The following is a 19,859-nucleotide window of genomic DNA, read 5'->3' as shown; positions in this document are numbered from 1 at the left end:
GATTCTGCTCAATACTCAATTCCTCCATTACCTCTAAAAGACGAATAGAACATTACTGTATTTATTAACATTAACTCTTACATAATATATAATTATTGTAGGGTCTATTATCAAACCGACGTCTTCATGTCGTGCATCTTAAGAGGTATGCACTGTATCCAGGGCAGCCCATGCCCATAGCCCTAAAATATGGGCAACATTTCAATTATGCAAATGAGCGCGCGTGTGTGTACGTGCGTGCGCGCGCGCGTGTGTGTGCGGATGTGCACGTGACTGTTCTGGTTGATTCTACACGTGTTGCGCATGTACTTAACCTAGTTTCATAATTTACATCACATTAGATTTCGTAAACCTTTTTTGCTCAGCAACTTCTAATAAGATGACTGTTGCAGGAAACTGGGCTTGTTCTGTTGACACGATTCGTGTAAAACTCATTGAAGAAACCCTTGGATAAAAACTTCCTCTCCTAATTGCGTATGATAATGTATTTGACAGACTATTTGATCTTCAGCACGGACTGAAAACCACAAATTGGAGCTAAGTTTGACATACGAACACTTTTTCATGTTTAAATCATTAATTGATACCGCTTGATGGTGTTATGAAGGTTGTAAATCGACAGATGTGTCTTTTCTAGATTTCTGAGATGTGGCTGTATTGGTTTTGAACAGATAAAGTACATTCAAACGTCACTTACAAAATTACAATAACAAATTGTGTTAAATGCATTAATATTGGTTAACGGTTGTAACCCAAAACAACAACGAAACATCTGAAAATAATACTGAAATGTTGTACAGAGAGGGGTGGTGTGTTTATATACTCACTCTTTTTTCCTGTGTGTATGGATACAATAGCAACAGGGATTGATGATCGCACTTTCCAGTCGCACACGCACATTGATGTGTAATTTATTTGAAACTTTAACCTTTAGCCTCCTGGCGGCAAGTGATTCTGTCCTTGCGACCAGCGCAGACCAAGTTCAGCCTGCACATCAGTGCAGTTTGATCAAGATCTGCACTGTTCGCCATTCAGTCAGTATCTTTTGGGTAAGCACCCCTTTTAACAGTTAATGGTACTGTCCAAATTGAAAAAAAAATGGACAAGTTCATTACAGAAATTTAGCAGGGTAAGGGTTAATAACCAAAACATATCAAGGCACATCATCTTCGGAATGCTAGCTAATCAAAACTTTGTTCCAGAAAACTATAACTTAGTACGAGAGAACCAGTGCAAAGATCAAAGTTCTGTTGTACTTGAAAAATTTCATACATGCAATAAGACTGCCGATATGCAAGATTCTATATCGTAGAAATATATTTTTTTCTGGTTTTGTTCTCTCGCCATCTTTTTTTGTGTTAATATACCGTTTCTAGTGCGAGTTGTTTATTGCATAATAATGACAGACAGGACGCGCATTCACTCAAAACTTTTTTTGCAGAACATTCTTTTTTTTTTACATATCTACATAAAATAAGCCAAAAACTTCTTATGCTAGAAAATATGACGATGATGAGCTGTACAACGTTTTCGTTAAAGCGTTGTAGACAACATACAAAAGTTCTTGTCGACTGGAAGAAGTAAATAAGAGAATTCTTTGTTTCTATTGTTATTAAACGAATTAATTCGAAGCCCAGATTTTTCTTGTAGTAAAAATCCTTTAATATTAAGTCACGGTGATAAAGGTGGCATTTAAAGCTATCGTCAAAGGAATTGTTTCTTTTTTTTTTATATTTTTATTATATTTAAAAAGTACATAAAGATATACATTTTTGAAAAGGTATTTTATTAAAAAAATACAGATCAGGAATAAATGTGTTATCAGTCATGTTGATTTTACATCCTTACATAGAATTATGCGTGCAGGGGGTGGGGCGAGGGCGGGGGCGTAAGTATGGCACCTTTAATTAAGCAAGAAACGGTGCAATTAAAACGCAGTATTGCTTTTGGGTTGGGAAACACCGACTGTATAGTTTGTAGGTATACGCATTAAAAGAACCCAGATTACAAAATATAGGTCGGTAAATATTATTCTTAGTAACCAATAATTTTGTAGTACTAAGTAATATATGATCTTGCTATGATATTTGTGCTGAAATGTTAAGACTTGTCCAGCGCTCTTACACATCGTCCGTACCAGAGAGCGACCGGGGTAAAGTATATACAGTTGTTAAAGCCCTGCTCCGTGGCTATTCAAATTCTATTGGGTGTATGCAACCCATGATTACAATAGGTAACAGTTAAACGGCCACGCGCCACACTTTAGCACGTAAAGCCACAAGTATTTTATGTAGAATTTTATATAAAATAGACTCTATTTTGTCAGGCGTCACTGTTCATAGTCAGGATTTTCATGCTTTTCGGTGACAATTTCATGTTAAAAGGTAGGACTGGAGCAGGTCTTTAACATTGAAGAAGCAGTAACATGACGATTGTCAAAGATTTCACAGCTATATCTTGCAAGAACTTCGGTACACTATATTGTGATAATCTATCACTGATCAGTGACCTTTACTTTATTCAATTAGCTCATCCTATTGTTCTTAACCATCTGGAAAAGAATGATTTAAAACAAGAAGTCCAAAACAGGGGACACGAATAGCGAGCTCCAGACAAAAGGTTTTAATTTGTTGTAATTTATAGGTGACATAGATCAAAGAAACATAATGAATGAAGATTGATCAAATTAATTAAACAGATGGCTAATAATTACAAGTCACTGAGAAAATATTTATCTTTCTGCATTATTGTTTATTATATTCTTTGGGTCCGTTTTAAGCATTGCGATTTATTAAGCAAAACTGATAAAAATTTAACCGAGTTATAATCAAATTACATAATTATGATATGAAATCTATAGTCTTCAGGTCAGATGTTAATCTCCTGGCACATCAGGCAACATTAGTCAAAAACAAGCAGATCTGCATCAAACTTGTGTATAGGCATGTATCGAGTTGCACAGAACTTTGCGATAAGTTGGTGTGTCGAAATTCAATTATGACTTTGAGTTTTTTTTCTACGGAAGGGTGTGGTGGGGATATTATTGAAACATGTTTTGTTTTAAAAACGTTGATAAAATACAAAGCTGGAATGCTGGCTGCACGATCAGGTATCCATTCACGTGCAATGTGCGTGAAAAAGTGTTTCCCGATAGCATGATTTGGTTCACAGAAAGCTTTGTTTTAAGTTTTGACGAAATGCGTCAAATTACATGAATGAATCATATAAAATTCTGAATTAAGGTAACCAATACTTATTCGTGTGCTAACAACTTGCAGGAAATTACGTAAACAGCCTTGTAATTAAGTAGTTAAGTCATTAAGTCATCAAAATTTTCTTCCGTGACTCAAAAGCTTTGAAAATTCCACATGTCAAGATCAAGCTACCTAATCAATGTCTTTTTTATTTTACAAAAATCAAAAATGGCATTCATGTTTCCAAAATTAAACCGCTTTAAACTCTCCTGTAGTCTTTAAACTAGTCTTTAAACTATGTCGAACAACGCCCTAAAGCGTTAATAACGCACTGGAAATGATATGATAAATACAAAGATTTATCATATGCATAACGATTAGTATTAACTTGAATGGCATAATTTTGTCTATACGTTGCTTTTCAAAACTGTGAAGTTCATCTAGAGAAATGTCCCTTAAATACTTGCTGGCACTGATTTTCTTCGAGGATTTATTTTACTGTCTTCTCTTCACATCATTAAATATCAAGATTCTCTTGAGAAATCATATTTTGAAATGTCTGAGTCAGTTAGATTCAATTTAGAATGAAATATGCTGATAATACTCATGTTTTTCTCCTCTCTTTGATCATTCAATGTAAAAATATCATGTTAGTCAATTTGAGAAGTGGAGAAAAAACGACGTTAAAGATGTCAGCACACTGGCATAGTGCAGAATAATGTTCGTCGCGCGGGTTTGAGTCTTGCCATGACCGGGGTTTCCTAAAGCTACAAAACAAATGCAAACACCGGAATGATTCAAATAAGTTAATAACTAAACGAAAATAAGACACCATTAACTAAATCAAAACCGTTGTTATTGAAAAAAGGCGAATAAACAATGAGCTTTCGTAACATAGAATATATCATATTTTCTGTATGAAAACATTTTATCTCGCTCCATCAGTGTGATAAATTAAACATCCTGTACCCACACAGACATTTCACTTGATCAATAAGCTACAGTAGAAGAACCCACGGTAGGGTAGAGTGTTTCAAAGTGCTTCCAATCCTTGTAAAATGAGTAAACTGCGCATGTCATAGATGTACATCTATTTAATGAGTTTGACAGTAAGGATTTCGGTGCATTAAAATCCGACACATTTACCTGAAACATGAGAAACTGTTTAGCACCTCGTAAGGTTATTTCGAGGTCAAAGAAATATTTCGTCGAATATATACGACAATTTAGGCGATATGTAAAGATAGAGAATTCTTTTTGACATTTTTATTTTCATTTTATGACATATGCTTAACTTCCCATGCGCATAGAAAGGGTCGTTTAAGGCTTAACTATGATCTGTAGGTAGATTAAAAAGCGGTGATATAGAAAAATTCCGGCGATTACTGCTAATGCTGTGCTTGATCCACAGGGCTTCCCAAAGTCGTATTCAAACAATAAATACATCACGGATATTAAAATGTTTTACGTAAGATTTTATGCACGGAGTGTTTATTACATGCATAATGGAAGTCAATTAAAGCCACAAGGATGAGCAGAAATGTAATACTTGGGACCGACTTCAGACAAAGTTAAAACGTAGGTGTAAGGTGTCGGACATCATTTCATGCAAATTCTTTTGTATTATTCACCCATTCCTAGAACCTGAGCCGAACAAAAGTAAAAAAAAAAAATGAAATAAGGACATCTTTTTTGAGTGACAAAAGAAATTTCCCCTGAAATGTATATCAAAAGTTCATGCTTCTGAGAGGACGAAACTGGAGAGGACGAAATTTCGTAACAGACTATTGTGAAATAAACCCTTGGTGTTTAGATATGCACCTCACCTAAATACACCATTGAATATTCAAGAAAAAAAAACAGTTGTATCATACAAATAACTTTTTTTTAAAATTGTCAATGAATCAGAAATATAAGAAACGCCATTTAACTGTTGATGTGATTTTTCTAAAACTTTTACTATAACAATTGAAAGGCATTATCATTCCTAAGATCTCTTTTGATACTAGTAGTTTTATAAAGTTTTTAGAGAATCCAGCCCCGAAAACAGGACATTTTCATAATCCGATTCATTGTAAATTTCGTTCACGTCGGATAAAATTCAGCACTGGTTCAGTGTAAATTTCAATAATTTTGAACAAAAATTTAAGTCTGGTTTCACACGAAATTTAAAAGCTCGTGTATATGGTAAATTTCAGTTTTTTCGGAAACGTTTGTTCTTTTATCAATCTTCTTCTTTTAAAGACAAATAAGAGCATTCATCAAATAAGCCAGATTAATGTACATTAAACGAACGTGCACATTTCAAATGAAACATTAAGTTGACATAAAAAATGCACAACTTACGCCTTTTGAAGGCAAGTCTTTTCAAATGATCAGTTTTTTACTAGTGTATCTAATTAATGCGAACTATTAACTTTACAAAAATGTTAAAACAGAATAAACTAGAAGTTAAGCACGTAAAATGGTGTGTAGGTATGTAATAATCTAAATAAAACAGATACTTCGAAATTTTTGCAGCGTAAACTGCAAAAATGTCCTCCACTTTAATGATGATTGATCGATCAAAATTTTAAGCGGGGATAGACGGTGCGTGAAAACAACAATTCGTCAGAAAACCACAAGCGTTTTGGACAAGATAGGAAATTGTGTGAAGAACTTTCGCCACAAACACCTTCGAAAAGCCGTAATGATAAATACTGAGGAGAATTTATTCTTTAATCTTGCTGTTTGATATAGAAATATGCATAAATTAGCAATAATACATAAATTTATTATTTAAGCCTGTATTTAATGTACGTTTTAAAACGTAGTTGATATAAAAACTTAACCAAACAACCCACTGTGACGAGTACGATGGCTTTTTTTCTTCAAGAAAATGCATGATTGTATAAAGTACATTTTATACAATCAGCATGTTATGACTGTTCGAGGCGGTAAGCAACACATACTTGTCGTGGAAACCCCCTTTTCTCCTTAAACGTGTGTTTATTTTGATTTCTTAAGTAGGGGGTGCCACATTTTTTGAATTTCGAAAATTAATAAGGCTTGAAGTTTTCAATTTTCACTTAACCTTTGAACATTAAGCGTCAGTGCGATCAAATTGCTAATCTGTGTAGAATACCAGTAATTAGAGAAGTTTTTCCTGATATTCTGGCTACTATACAATACTAAACACCTTCGGACGTGATACTGCATAGCAATTTTCACTTTGTGTGTGACAAAAAAGATGACAGACAGGCATTTCGCTTTTTCGCACGCATTGCTAAAGGAACGCCTTTTGTTATTTTAGTTTTGGCCTACTAGTTTCGATGTAAGTTTCCAGTATGAAGACCTTTTCATGAATTAGGGTTGCTATGCAGCTGCTGCTGATGATGATGAAATACGGTTACAAATACGTACGAGGGAAAACAGATTGATATTAACAGTACACTACGCACGTTTTATTAAAAAAAAAAACAAACAAATATAAACGTGGCAATGCAAAAGTTCTTCAATGAATAAATATGGTAGTTTTTATATCATCTTCTTCTCTCTATAAACAATAAATCTATGAACGCTTAACAGAATGTTCTTTTTTTTCACATTAGCTATTATAAAGTCACCCTCCCTTCAGTTTATACTCTAACCAGGTATATTAAGGCTATTTTTATTTCTTTTTTATTACACGTATCAAAGAGATATACAATAACATATGACCAGTCTGAAAATATTGCAGTACTGGAGGGAAGATGCGAAATCTGATAACAGCGAAACACAATGGGTCGAAAGGTTTTAAGTATGATTATGTTTTTATTATAGCCTTTAATGACATGATAAGAAAAATTGATAAGGGTGCAATCTTGCCCAATAAAATCTTATTTTTCATTTGAAGATTCGATGATAAGATTGTGAAATTTCATAAAAATAAATATCTATATATTCCAGTGATAAATCAGGCAGCCGACTGGGTTAATACGCTTTATTTCTCACAGTTTGAAATACCTGTCAAATAGCAGCTTATGTGTTTAGAAAGTATGATATCTTAAAGCCTTAATTGCGATTTAGACCCATGAGAAGCTATTTCAAACGCAATTGTGTTTTAATGTTTCACATGGCAATACTTATCATCAGCTGAAGGTTCAAATAAATCAATAAATCAAAATCTTATATATTAGCAATAAAATTAATGATTATGATATATATTTATACTTCTATACAATTTTTGATGTTAATAAACCCCATTACATATGTATTAAGTATAAGCGAAAAATCGAAAAAGTAATCTGTACCTCATATTTCAAGTAAGGTGTAACATTTAAAAGCTTAAATTCGACGCTTATATGTATATCACTATATAATTTTCACTAGAGTAAAGATTCATGATTTTATCGTTGAAATTAAGTAGTTGAAAATGTACAAAAACAGACCGCTTCATCATTCCTCCTTCTAACAAATACGCATTATCAAAAGTATTAAAAAAACTAAACTACAGTTGAAAGAATGCAGTTGTTTTTCGTTTAATTAAATAGCAAACTTGTTATAATGATATATCAGTAAAAAATCTAAACAACAGCGTTACGTAAAAACAATATTTTCTAGATGCATGAGAGAAGCAACTGAAATGCAATTAAATGTAAAACATAATCGCCTTCTATTTTATTTCACAGCACAACGACATCTTATACGTATTCGTAACCTGTCATATATTTGAAATTCCATTCTAAAAAAAAAAGATATGCAACTCATTTAAACATCGAAATGATGGTTTCCACACTCTCTCCTCAAAACGGTTTTTGGCATTTCAACCATCTGTCACGTACATGCATTGTCAAAGTCAATACTGTTCTTTTGAATATTATACAAGCATTAAATTTTATATATTTTTAGGCCATCTGTTCACTGGAACTATATACAGTCGTAGCAAATTTTCTCTCGTCCGAAAATCTCATGTTTTGCCTTACACAAGATTGTTCATTCTATTTTGAAGAGTCCATTAATACCCGCGGGAAATAGGCGCCAAAAACCTATCATGCCCGACAGGGAACTGTCATGTTAGTCAATTCTAATGTATCACAATATTGCTAATAGAATAAACATAGATATATCAGTTTTGATACATATCTTTACTGCTGTATGTTCGGACGTTTGAAGATGTACACCAAGATGACCGCCGATATACACAATGGTCAGCTGGGAGTGATGGTTTTAGAGCATTTGTTCATGAGAATATTTCACCATATAAATTGGTTATGACATACTCGCTCTCAGTAGAGATTTAATTTTCACGATATTTTTTATACAAAACGTATTTGCACTCCGTTTCTTATTTCCCTTTCGTAAAAATAAAAGTTACATTATATATCCAAACTGATGAAGCATTCTGTTATAATGCTATACTATATTATGTTAAAGCTGATCAGAAATAAGATTGTTAAAGGGAGGTAATTACAGATTTTAGATTATTCTAATTTATTTATTACTAATTAAACTGATTTGCAGGGAAAAAAACCATAACAATATTTTACATAAGCCTGTTTGTTCACTTCTCTGAAAAAATCCTAATTGTGTTCTATGTAGCCTGGGCCTGTACTCGTAAACAATTTTCAAAAAAATTCTCTACGGATGAACTTTTAAAATACATCTCTTTCATATGATAATATTCATATCATTACAAAAACATGTCTGTAATTCAATTTTATGAGCCAACTATCATATTCTGGTGCTACTTAGGTTCCAGGAATAGCAGAATATTTTAAATAAATCTACTAAAATGATTTTCGTGAAACACATTACAACTAAGGTCTAACTTTGTCGTACGTAGGCTTCGTGAACCTAAGGTCTAACTTTGTCGTACGTAGGCTTCGTGAACCTAAGGTCTAACTTTGTCGTACGTAGGCTTTGTGAACCTAAGGTCTAACTTTGTCGTACGTAGGCTTCGAGAGCCGAAGGTCTAACTTTGTCGTATGTAGGCTTCGTGAACCTAAGTACGTAGGCTTTGTGAACCGAAGGTCTAACTTTGTCGTACGTAGGCTTCGTGAACCTAAGGTCTAACTTTGTCTTGCGTAGGCTTCGTGAACCTAAGTACGTAGGCTTTGTGAACCTACGGTCTAACTTTGTTGTACGTAGACTTCGTGAACCTAAGGTCTAACTTTGTCGTACGTAGGCTTCGTGAACCTAAGGTCTAACTTTGTCGTATGTAGGCTTCGTGAAAACGGGTCCCTGAAACTTAAACTTCAAAATGCTATTTTTTATGGAAACTTACATGAATGAGCTATCTACACTGAGAAGCTATTCCATCGATAAAAAATGCAATTAGCAAAGTTATAGCAATTTCTTAAAGTCTCAGACTTTAAACAAGCCGTGGTGACGTTTCCCGCTTTTTTGCCCATCTGTTAAATCCACATAACATACTTAAGTTTGGAATGTATTTATATAACAAAAAAAGTGTTATCGTCTATTCACAAGTATATTTTGTTTCTTTTTTACTTGTTATCTTTTCTGTATTTAATGTAAGCAAAATGCTATCTAGGGTTACATGATTTCTATTTGCTATGTAAATATAGCTTTTACCTAAATACCGTCTTTTCGTTCAGCCATTTAAGTATGCAAATAAAATCTAATGAACTACACGCTCGACATTTGTTAAACATATAGATGTAAGCAAAGCAGAATTAAAGAGGTTTTTTGTTTAGAATTGATGTGTGTAAATTTTCTTTCTAGAGTCGCGAAACCCTCCAAGTATGTATAAATCAACGTTAAGGTGAAAACGGAACAATGCAATTTTCAAGTAGCAAACAAAACATTGCAAAAGAATTTATTTAAGTGTTTGTTTTAGAATCTACAGGAATGCAATAAAATTTTAGATTAAAAATCAAAAAGTACAATATTGTGCTGAACTATTTTCACATTTTAGAGGTAAAAAACTCACAATCCCTGATTCACTTTTTGCTGTTTTTTTTCTAGGTGTAGGCGGCCTTCGCTAATGTTTCATTTCTTGTTTTAACATCTGGGTCAACTAGCTAAATATGACATTTTTTTCAAGAGAAACGCCGTCAAGTGGTATCCTACAGGGATAAATTATGTTTCATAGTCATGTGAACACTGCGACATAGTAAAAGTTTATACATTTTTCTACAAAACAGGTCACTCACATTATTGGCAAATGAAAGCCAAAGGACCCAAGAGCAAAAAATAAAGCCAAATGTCACCGAAAATGCCTCCAAGGATTAAATTAGGCCGCTCCGACTTTGATTCTATGATCTCGGCAATCCTTTGGGAGGGAACTTGTCATCAGTTATAAATTTATGTTTAGAAAGACTTAAACGAAATGGGTTCATATCTAAGGTACTAGGACACTAAATTATTTAATGGTACCCGCTAACGGGGAAATAATGACGCAAGCAGCCAAACTTTGTGTATTTTCTATGTGTACATTGGTAATTTTGTATATATACTTTTGAACAACAAAGGAATCGAGTTGACAGGTAGAAGTTTTGTATATAAAACTTCTTTTAAAAAGCTTTTACTTCAATGTTTTGACGCCAAGGTATCAAAGCAGTTTCGGTTCATCTAGATCTTGACGCTGCTCGGCGTTTTCTGAACTGCTAAACTAAGAGCTCCATCACTAAAATACCATGCCATAGTATTTGAAAAGTAAACCAATATGTATATGATTCTAGTGTATAAAGACAAATAAAATGCATACATTGTCGTAGTGTCAGAACAGTACTCAATCTTGGGAAGGACGTGAAAATTTCAGAAAATATGAAATGCTTTCCTATTCATAAAGTTGCTTATATAGACTAGCCACTAGACTGATATAAAAGGTATTTCTTTTGTCCAATTTCATTTCGTGAAGACAAAAACCAGTCTATTCTAGAAATTTTCCTACAGGAATGATGTTATAAGATACTGACTGGCTAACTTCACTACATTAAATCATAAAATTGAAAAAAAAAAGATATATCAAAGTCTAGGAGCTAGTCTAGTGCTTATGTGAAGTACGCTTCAAGCAAAAATATACCGGTAAGTGTAGGCATACTTACAATCGCTTCATATTAACAAGGTCTTGAAATGAACTCTTCTCTATCGTTTCAATTTGATTTTTCATAAGATTTCTGAAAAAAACAACACAAAATAAGATTATTTGATTGTTGCTATAACAACATAAAAACAAGTAAATTTATATCAAGTTCCGCTACGAAGAAATATTCACGCTTTAATTGTGAAGAAACCATATCACGGGTGCTCCAGCCAATAGGCGCAGAATGAGTACAGTACATAAAAGCGTCTGCCACTCGAGAGGCTTGAACTTGAACCAGTATTGGCAGTAAGAGCATTTCATTCTTGAGTTCCTTATTCTTCAATAAATACCGCCTGCTATTGCTAAAATCTTATCATTTTTGCTCCAACATTTGCTATACGCCAGTAGAAAGATAACGTAACAAGCGGATAAGTCAAAAGCATTTGCAAATCGTTTTTGTTTTGTCAGGATACTTTGTCTACTGCCTGGGGACGGACTAAGCTGCCAGGGTTGTCTGGTGTATGATTTAGAAGTACAAACAACGAAAACATTTCACGGGCTGTTAGGAACAACCGGTTGTATATTAGCTGGGAACCAGCATAGTCTCTTACCAAATTATATCGGTCAGTTCAAAAGGCACAGTTCGGCTAAAATGTAAGAACATATTTGGTGGAAATTGCAGAGAATGAAATGATGTGTAAGAACTTATAAAATGGCATGTATTTCAATTTGGTAAAAGGCATGTTTCAACTTTCTAAATTTTGTTCATTCAAACTTAGGTTTCTGACAATCCTTTAAAACTATAGAAATGTTTTTCGATATCCTATCTGTCCACTGAATCAAAACTTGACAACGAGAGCGGCGGTTTTACCGCACGCATGGATCGGAACCAAACATTGAAACATTGTAACAAAGGTTATTCAAATGCAATTTTCGCAAACACCGATTTCATTTGTTTTAACTATTAGATGTTTAAGAGATTTCAAGGTTAGTTTAACAGAACAGAGGTCTTTGAAGATAACTTTACATAAACATTGTCTCAGGAGCCCTTAGTTTCGAATTTCAACCTACAACTTCTATTTCTGTTATAAGGAATATCGTATTGCCTCTTAAATGCGCATTAGCACTGACACTCTGCTGTAGGTTATCTTAAAATTACAACAAATTTTAGTACAAAGATCAACTAATTTTAAAATGTAAGTATGTTATCGACACATGTCGTAATGTAAGTCTATTTAAATCCTGAAAACAAAATGATTCCTTTTAAAATACATTAATCAGAAGTGCGAGAACCATACGACAAGCTACATCTGTTATCACTATTAAGTTTACGTAATATGTCTACCTTTTCTCCTATCAAATTATGATCAGGAGCCGTGATCTTTTACACCCTTTTCACAAAACATGCATAAAAAATCCCATTCTATGTGATTTTTATAGAAAGGAGTTGGTGGATGACAAAAAACTGGAAACGCGTTCAGTATTATGGTGAACCATTCTTCTGGAAAACTGCTTTATGGCGTTATGCTGTCACTGATTACGTCAAGAAAATACAATAAAAAGCAAAACCTAGAGCTGAATTTTAGTGTGAATTGTGTCCTTGCAAAAAACGTGTTGCCTTTCCTCCTAGAGAAACAGCGGCAATATGCAGTCTTTTTTCCACTAAATGAAACAAAAAAAACGGGTTCTATTTATACGATCCCTGTTTTGCTTGTGAAGTAGGTCTCGTTTCCGAAAAGTGTTTTATTTGATAGCCACATATTATACCATACACTTATCGGATGGCCATCGGACCTCAGACAACAGCTCTGATACTGACCGGCAAGCCATTCAATGAATGCTTTATTAAATGACATCAGAATATTTTTTTTACCAACAAAATTTAGTGTTGAACTATATACCAGTCAATTGTTCAAACTATGGACCGGCGAGTCATATAACATTTCAAATATACAGATTCACATGTTCTATAACATGTTCTTTATTTCCTATCATTCCTGTTAATCTATATACATGTAATAGGTTTTCTACAGACTTTAAGACGTTTTGTAAAAATGTTTTTTACTACAGGTATATATTGTATGCATAGATTCTCCAGGTTTTTTTTACACTTCAAACATTCGGTTTTGTGTTATTGTTGGCAATAAAGCAGTGAATTAAAGATACCACATGCAGATATTCATGACAGTTTATATTTGAAGCCCCGAGTGTGAGATATTGCTCTCAGCTACGCCACAAGCAAAAATTCTATGTATGATATTAAACACTAACTAACTGTCTTTAACAACCAAAAAATATGAGATTTTTGTTCGTTTTCGATTGATTTTCACGTTAAAAAAGACAACTAAACATGTACCTCGCACGGCTTAACCTAAGACACTGACGGCCCTTTTGACAGAAACATCGACCTTACGGGCACATGTTGTTGATTGGGTTCTTTTCGTAACAAAATCCATCCCAATTTAGCCTATTTTGGACAGAAACTAGTGTTTCTAACAGATCTCTACCGACTGGAGCCAACCACAATTTACAAAAATGAGGGCGCTGAAAACGTGTATCTAAATCACCAACGAGACCATGACACCTCATCCCAACCCTACCAGATCAAGAGTATAAAATATATACGATTTGAAATGGCCCACTTAGCCACGGAGCCTCCATCTCCTTCCTACCAAAATTAGGGCGAACTAAAAGTATATGAATGATTAAAAGACCAATTAACTTTACCTCATTTTAAACTTACCCATTACCTGCAATTCTACTAAAACACCAAAAGCATACACTTCATAAAGAAGTGTGTACTAGTAGAAATGAATAAGAACACTACATGAAACGAGTGCATAAAACTTCAAACTCTAGTGGATAATAAATGGTACAACAACACAATCATACTTACAAGCTCCGCAATCGACGAAGATTTTTAAAATCTGTTTCTTTGATAGTTGTTATTTCATTACCCTGTAAATCCCTGAAAAAAAGAGAATGTTTTATTTTTTTAACAAAACAAGACACTATTCATTTTAACTTCGTTATTGGGCCCCATTAGATTTATTAAAGCTTTATGGGCCATTCTGGGCTATTAAACACACAGTCTCTCTACAAAGACCGTTCAGCATGGTTATGAACAGAACAGAACAGATATTTTATTCTTTTATCTTTAACTAGCCTTTGATGTAATTTTATATTAGGTTTGCATGCACCTATGTAACTGATTAGTTATATTACCTGTTATATTACTTTAATATTGTGATAAGTTTGGTACCATGATAATAGTTTTTAGATACAATGAACTAGAAGTGTCTTTTTTCTTTAAATTATTTGCAATCCATAATTTAATTTTAGTGCAATATCTGTTTTCATAAATGAATCTGAATAAATCATCTTTCTGTTTCTAATATCCAGGATAATCCGTTATCCCAGCTAGTATAAAGACATTCTTTGTTATAATTTATTTCAAATCATAGATATGGAATAGCTGGTGTAGTAAGTATAAAGTAGTGGTGTCACAGGTCATAGTGGTAACTCTGGCATGTCGGTCTGACCTACGAGGACTTCAGTAAAATAAAATAATTTATGAAGCTTTACCTTTACCCTCGATTACGGTCTGAGACTGTAATATGACAATGCGCACATTTACCGACAGTATATGCACAGTCATCTAAATTAGTTTCTCGTTCGCTTTTGAGTTAACATTAAGGGAATGCAGCTAAAATGGGATGAAACTAAAAAGTGTTGTTTTTTCTTAAGCACAATTTTTTTTTACTACCTATGGCGCATGTATGCTACCTGAATCGTACTTTTTTCAGATTGGTACATTGCATTTGTGACTGTTCTGCTGTCTTGATATCTTAAAATCTTGCTTATATATGAGCCGCGCCATGAGAAAACCAACATAGTGGGTTTGCGACCAACATGGATCCAGACCAGCCTGCGCATCCGGATGCGCAGGCTGGTCTGGATCCATGCTGGTCGCAAGCCGACTATGTTGGTTTTCTCATGGCACGGCTCATTATGGACATCAATTTCATACCCAAAGAACAGCATACATATTTAAAGTTGCGTGTGAAACTTTGGCTCTTCTATGATTTAGCAACTTAATACAAATATGGAAGGCAACAACAACACAACAAACGTGATGTGTGACAATGCATTGTAACACTGTTCCTTTGTCGGTCAAAAATTATCGCTAAACGCATTATGCATGTGACACCACTGCCCTTAAGGCAAAGAAAATTATTTCTTCGCCGAAAGTTATAATTAGTCTGATGTGAATATTTACATTTGACATAATAATTAGTTCGAATCCTTTCAACACCATATGTCAATTCTCTTTACATCAATTGTTTCTTTCTGGGCGACATATTTATATACTCAAAATCAAAATATTTTCTACCATTAATACTTTTGACACCTTCTCTTTAATTTATATTGACATTTCTGAGTAATTAAATCCAGCAGTTCAAATATTAATACAATACCGTCTTATATACTCATATATCTTTTCAACACAGGTGAAAAAAGAAAGGTGAAATTCGCGCAGACATATTGTCGTCTTTTATTCAAGTTTCAATTTTCACATTGAGCTGTCAGCATGCTTATTACTTATGTTAATTTATATTTAACACAATAACATACTGATTAAAATGTAAGTAATTCTTACATTTGCTGTGAAATGTTTAACTTAAAGATTCACCTGAAATTAGATTAAAGGTATCAATTAATATGTTTTTCTCTTTCGTCATCTGCGTCTTCACCTAGTTATTCAATAATGAAACTGAATTCTCAATGTTTTACCCATAATCCGCCTATCTATAATAAAAAAATACTTTTGATGTTTTTTTTCGTAGCATTGAATAACTAACTTATTCAGCGATAATAATAGTAGTAGAATATAAAAAGCTATATTAAACAGTTGAAAACCTTTTCTTCAAATGTCGAGAAAACTATAAATTCATGTTTGCTTTCTTGAAAATATTTCATCGTTGGCCCAGAGCACTTGCAAGTTAATATTGTAAGGTTAGTAAATTAGCATAATTTACGCCAATAAGTTGTGGTCAACGACTTAAAAAGTGTTGGTTTACTACGATAAAGAGTCATATACGAGTGTTTAATTCGTGTGATATAAAGTCGTTGAGAGTAATATAGCATTATTTGAATGAAAGTTGAAAAACGTGCCAGTAAACTATTTTGAAAATGTAAACAAAATGTCAAAACTTGGAAGAGGTCATTCTATTGCCCTATAACAGGAACAGGAACAAAAAATTGAATATATAGGCAACATGTATAACAAATAAAGACAAGAATCATCTTCAAAACGCCAATCGCGTATAACCACACGGTTTCTTATATAACCAAAAAGTACACCCATTCTCCGCCCCTCCAAAAAAATAAAATAAATGAATAAAAAAGGGGGGGGGGGGGGGGGGCGGGCGAACTAAGTTTACATGTTTCGGTATGCTATTCACAGTAAAAACATAGCATACGTCAAAAAATGTTAAAACTGAAATACTCTAGCTAATGTAACATTATTCTTATCCTTAAAATGCTAAATATACAATGATGATAAATTGGCGTGAAATAAAGCTATGTGTTTCGGATAGGCACATAATTTGGACAATTAAGATATGCAGGCACCTAAACGTGATATAAAACATTTTATACGAACTTTACGTAACTGTCAGTTCATGTGAACAGTACTAACATGGTTTCATATCCTTTTTCGTTTTTGTAAATAATTATGCAATGTGAATTTAAAATAAATAATTAAATAAATAAATAAACAACAACAAAAAAAAAACAACAACAAAAAACACACACACACATACATACAAAATGAACGTTGGGTTTAACGTACGGTACGGCCCATCGTTAAGAACACGTAAGTAGGTGTATAAAATTTAATGTCAAACTTTAACGAGGGTTTGTCTATTTTTATGCATTTAGGAATTCTTCTCTTAACTGTTATGAATTACACGAGGAAATAACTTTAACATGTTGAATATTTGTCATGTAAATTTGTCTAATTATGCCTTAACATGTTTTTGATAAGATGTAGGTATGCCGGAGTAATATAGTAGAATAAGAAGCACTGTGTTTATAAACAACAAGATAAACGCGTATCAATTCTCATTGAGCGTATATACATGTTTACAACGAAGATGAAAAGTGAAATACTTGCGCTGAAATGAATGACGATCAGGACTAATTTTAATTTGACAGCCACTACTAAAGTTTGCAAAACAGAGGTAAATGGGTATTGAACATTCGCTCTCTAGACCTCTTAAGTTGGCCAGTTGTGTAATGGCATTTTTTTCTCAAATAAAGAGTTCACACCATGGGTTTAGAAGAAGTAGGCACTGCCTTTATAAATAGTCTTTAAAGTAACCACTTGTAAACAGGGAGGCACAGAAAGTGTTGATAACACAACAATACGTATATCATTCCAGGGCTTAAACCATCAAAGGGGTTTCGCTCTCCAGTGTTTGCACACTAATCTATCGCCATTCTGGCTTCTTGTTCGGCCAGACTAAACCGCGTAATATTGTTTATTATTGCTGATAAGGGACGAAAGCGAACCTAAAATATTTTGATCTTAAGAGATTTTTTTCTTACAATGTAACCCACTGTTCAATTTTGTTTCACTTTTATGAGACCTTGTCAGTCATAGCCTTAATCGACAAGATCGTTTTGTATTAATTTTCACCTATTTTTTGTCAATTAACAAAAACGTGAGCAAAGGTATTATGTAAAGTATAACTAAAATTTGCAAAAAAACCTATATAAACTGTCAAATTTATCTCAGCTTATTCTAAATTATGGTATTTCATTTTTCTAATACACTGATAAAATGAGATTTATTACGCTGCGGATATAGGCTTTAAAGTGTAATACTTAGTAGTTAAAGAAAAACCGGGGATGAAAAAAACAAATTAAAATTATTTATATGTAGCGATGCGAGTAAAATCCAAATGTTAAATGTAGGTTTCACTAGGATTTTATATAAAAAAAACCCCACAGTCCCCGTGGAAAAATATTACTGTGAAGCGTCACGTAAAAAGAAGAACGTCACTCTGAATATCAATGTTCATAAGCGTCGTTCATTTTCATGTTCATAGTTTGACGTGTTTTTGATTTAATGCCGAAACACAAGCACTATTTTCTTTTACAGAGAATTTTCTTTTTAGAAGTCCACAAAAGACCGGAAGTTAGACAAAGTCACCCCCACATGGTACCCATTGACGCAACGGCACATATTTTAGTCGGCAAAACTACGGTTTATCTGCATCTCGTGTAATAACAAATTATAAATCATGCGCTGCTTTGTAACTAAGAATGTAATAAAACAGATTATTTGCACAAACGACTGTTACCAATGATTTACACGGCCTGTATGCTCTCAATAAATTGTCTATACTGCCGTGGTTTAGTTACATTCTGGCGACGAACGTTGGCGAAAAACATTTTTTTTAATAAGCACTCGATAATAAAGCAGAACTTACGTAATAAAATCGCAATAACTTATGAACATTTACTTCTAACTCGGTTTAATAATTATTCAGGTATATATACATGCAACTACTTGCATTTTTCTTACATTCGTTTTTTTTTCAGTGCTCGAAAAGGATTAACGTTTTCCCCCGCTCTGATAAACATGAATTCCCGGGATGAAAATGCACGAGTTCCTAAATACTCTTTTAGGGATGAAGTCAGTAGACTCAAGTGATCAACTATTTAAATGATACTTACAATTTTTTAATAGAGACTGGTATATTTGATGGAACACTTTTCAGTTTCTTGAATGAACAATCCATTCGACTCCGCGTGCACGTACACTCGTGCGGACATGCGACACCATTGACAATGCTCACTAGACACACAGTAATTAATCCAAGGTAAATCCAAGGTGTCTTTGGGGCTAGCGTGCCCATTGTGAAGTATTTTCAAGAACAATTATATAAATAATTATAATTCACGAAATAATTCCTTTGAAAATCACATCTGAAGCTGACAAATTTCTGACAAACTAAAACTTTGCACGAAATTTTTCTGTGAAAATATATATCTTATATTTTGTATTTTCTTTTCTCATCTTTTTCGAAAAATCACATTTTTCTTTTCTTTAATCCAATTTTATTATATATTTTGCGTGTATTTACATAAAACAAAATTAAAACAATTCAAACTGATTGGATTTAAATTGATCAAATATATGTATGTAAAACTTCACATATATTAAAACAGAATGATTAGACACGCTATAATAAATCCGTCCCCAAAAAGTATCTTTTTTACAGCACAGAAGTAAAATCCATATAGCACGGTAGTCTATCCGATACACTGGTTTACATTCAACTAACAAATCAAATTCGCCGCGTAAGGACTAGTCCATCTGCTGACGTAGGGGTGTGAAAGCATATAGTCGCGGAAGAGTGCGCTCCCCTTACGCATTGTACGTATCGTTTAAAATTTCGAAAATTTAATTGTTTGATATGGGATATCTAATTATATGTTGGGCTAGTAGTTATTCCAGTATCAATGAACGTCCCGCATCAGTGTTGTTACCTAAAACAGATTTTATTCCTAAAATTAATGAAGATATAAAAGAATGTCGAAATTAATTTAATACAATTCATGCAGATCATGAAATAGCAAACTAGTTT

General features: G+C 33.4%; 1 protein-coding gene across 3 annotated transcripts in view; it reads right to left on the bottom strand.

Annotated features, from left to right (window-relative positions):
- The window catches only part of LOC123546209 (protein slit-like), a 94,267-nt gene extending 74,712 nt beyond the window's left edge, over nucleotides 1-19,555 (bottom strand). For all 3 annotated transcript variants that reach the window (XM_053551457.1, XM_053551459.1, XM_053551458.1), the window contains exons 1-3: nucleotides 18,946-19,555; nucleotides 14,096-14,167; nucleotides 11,222-11,293 (exon numbers count right to left, since the gene is read on the bottom strand). In XM_053551457.1, coding sequence (XP_053407432.1) covers nucleotides 11,222-11,293; nucleotides 14,096-14,167; nucleotides 18,946-19,127 — 326 coding nt within the window. In that variant the 5' untranslated portion in view covers nucleotides 19,128-19,555. The remainder of the gene's footprint in view (nucleotides 1-11,221; nucleotides 11,294-14,095; nucleotides 14,168-18,945) is intronic.
- Nucleotides 19,556-19,859: the final 304 nt, after the last annotated feature.

The sequence above is a fragment of the Mercenaria mercenaria genome, chromosome 9 (genome assembly GCF_021730395.1).
Source record: "Mercenaria mercenaria strain notata chromosome 9, MADL_Memer_1, whole genome shotgun sequence".
In the NCBI taxonomy this organism is placed as follows: Eukaryota; Metazoa; Mollusca; class Bivalvia; order Venerida; family Veneridae; genus Mercenaria; species Mercenaria mercenaria.
Note: the sequence above shows the minus strand (reverse complement) of the source record. Positions and strands in the feature narration are given on the sequence as shown.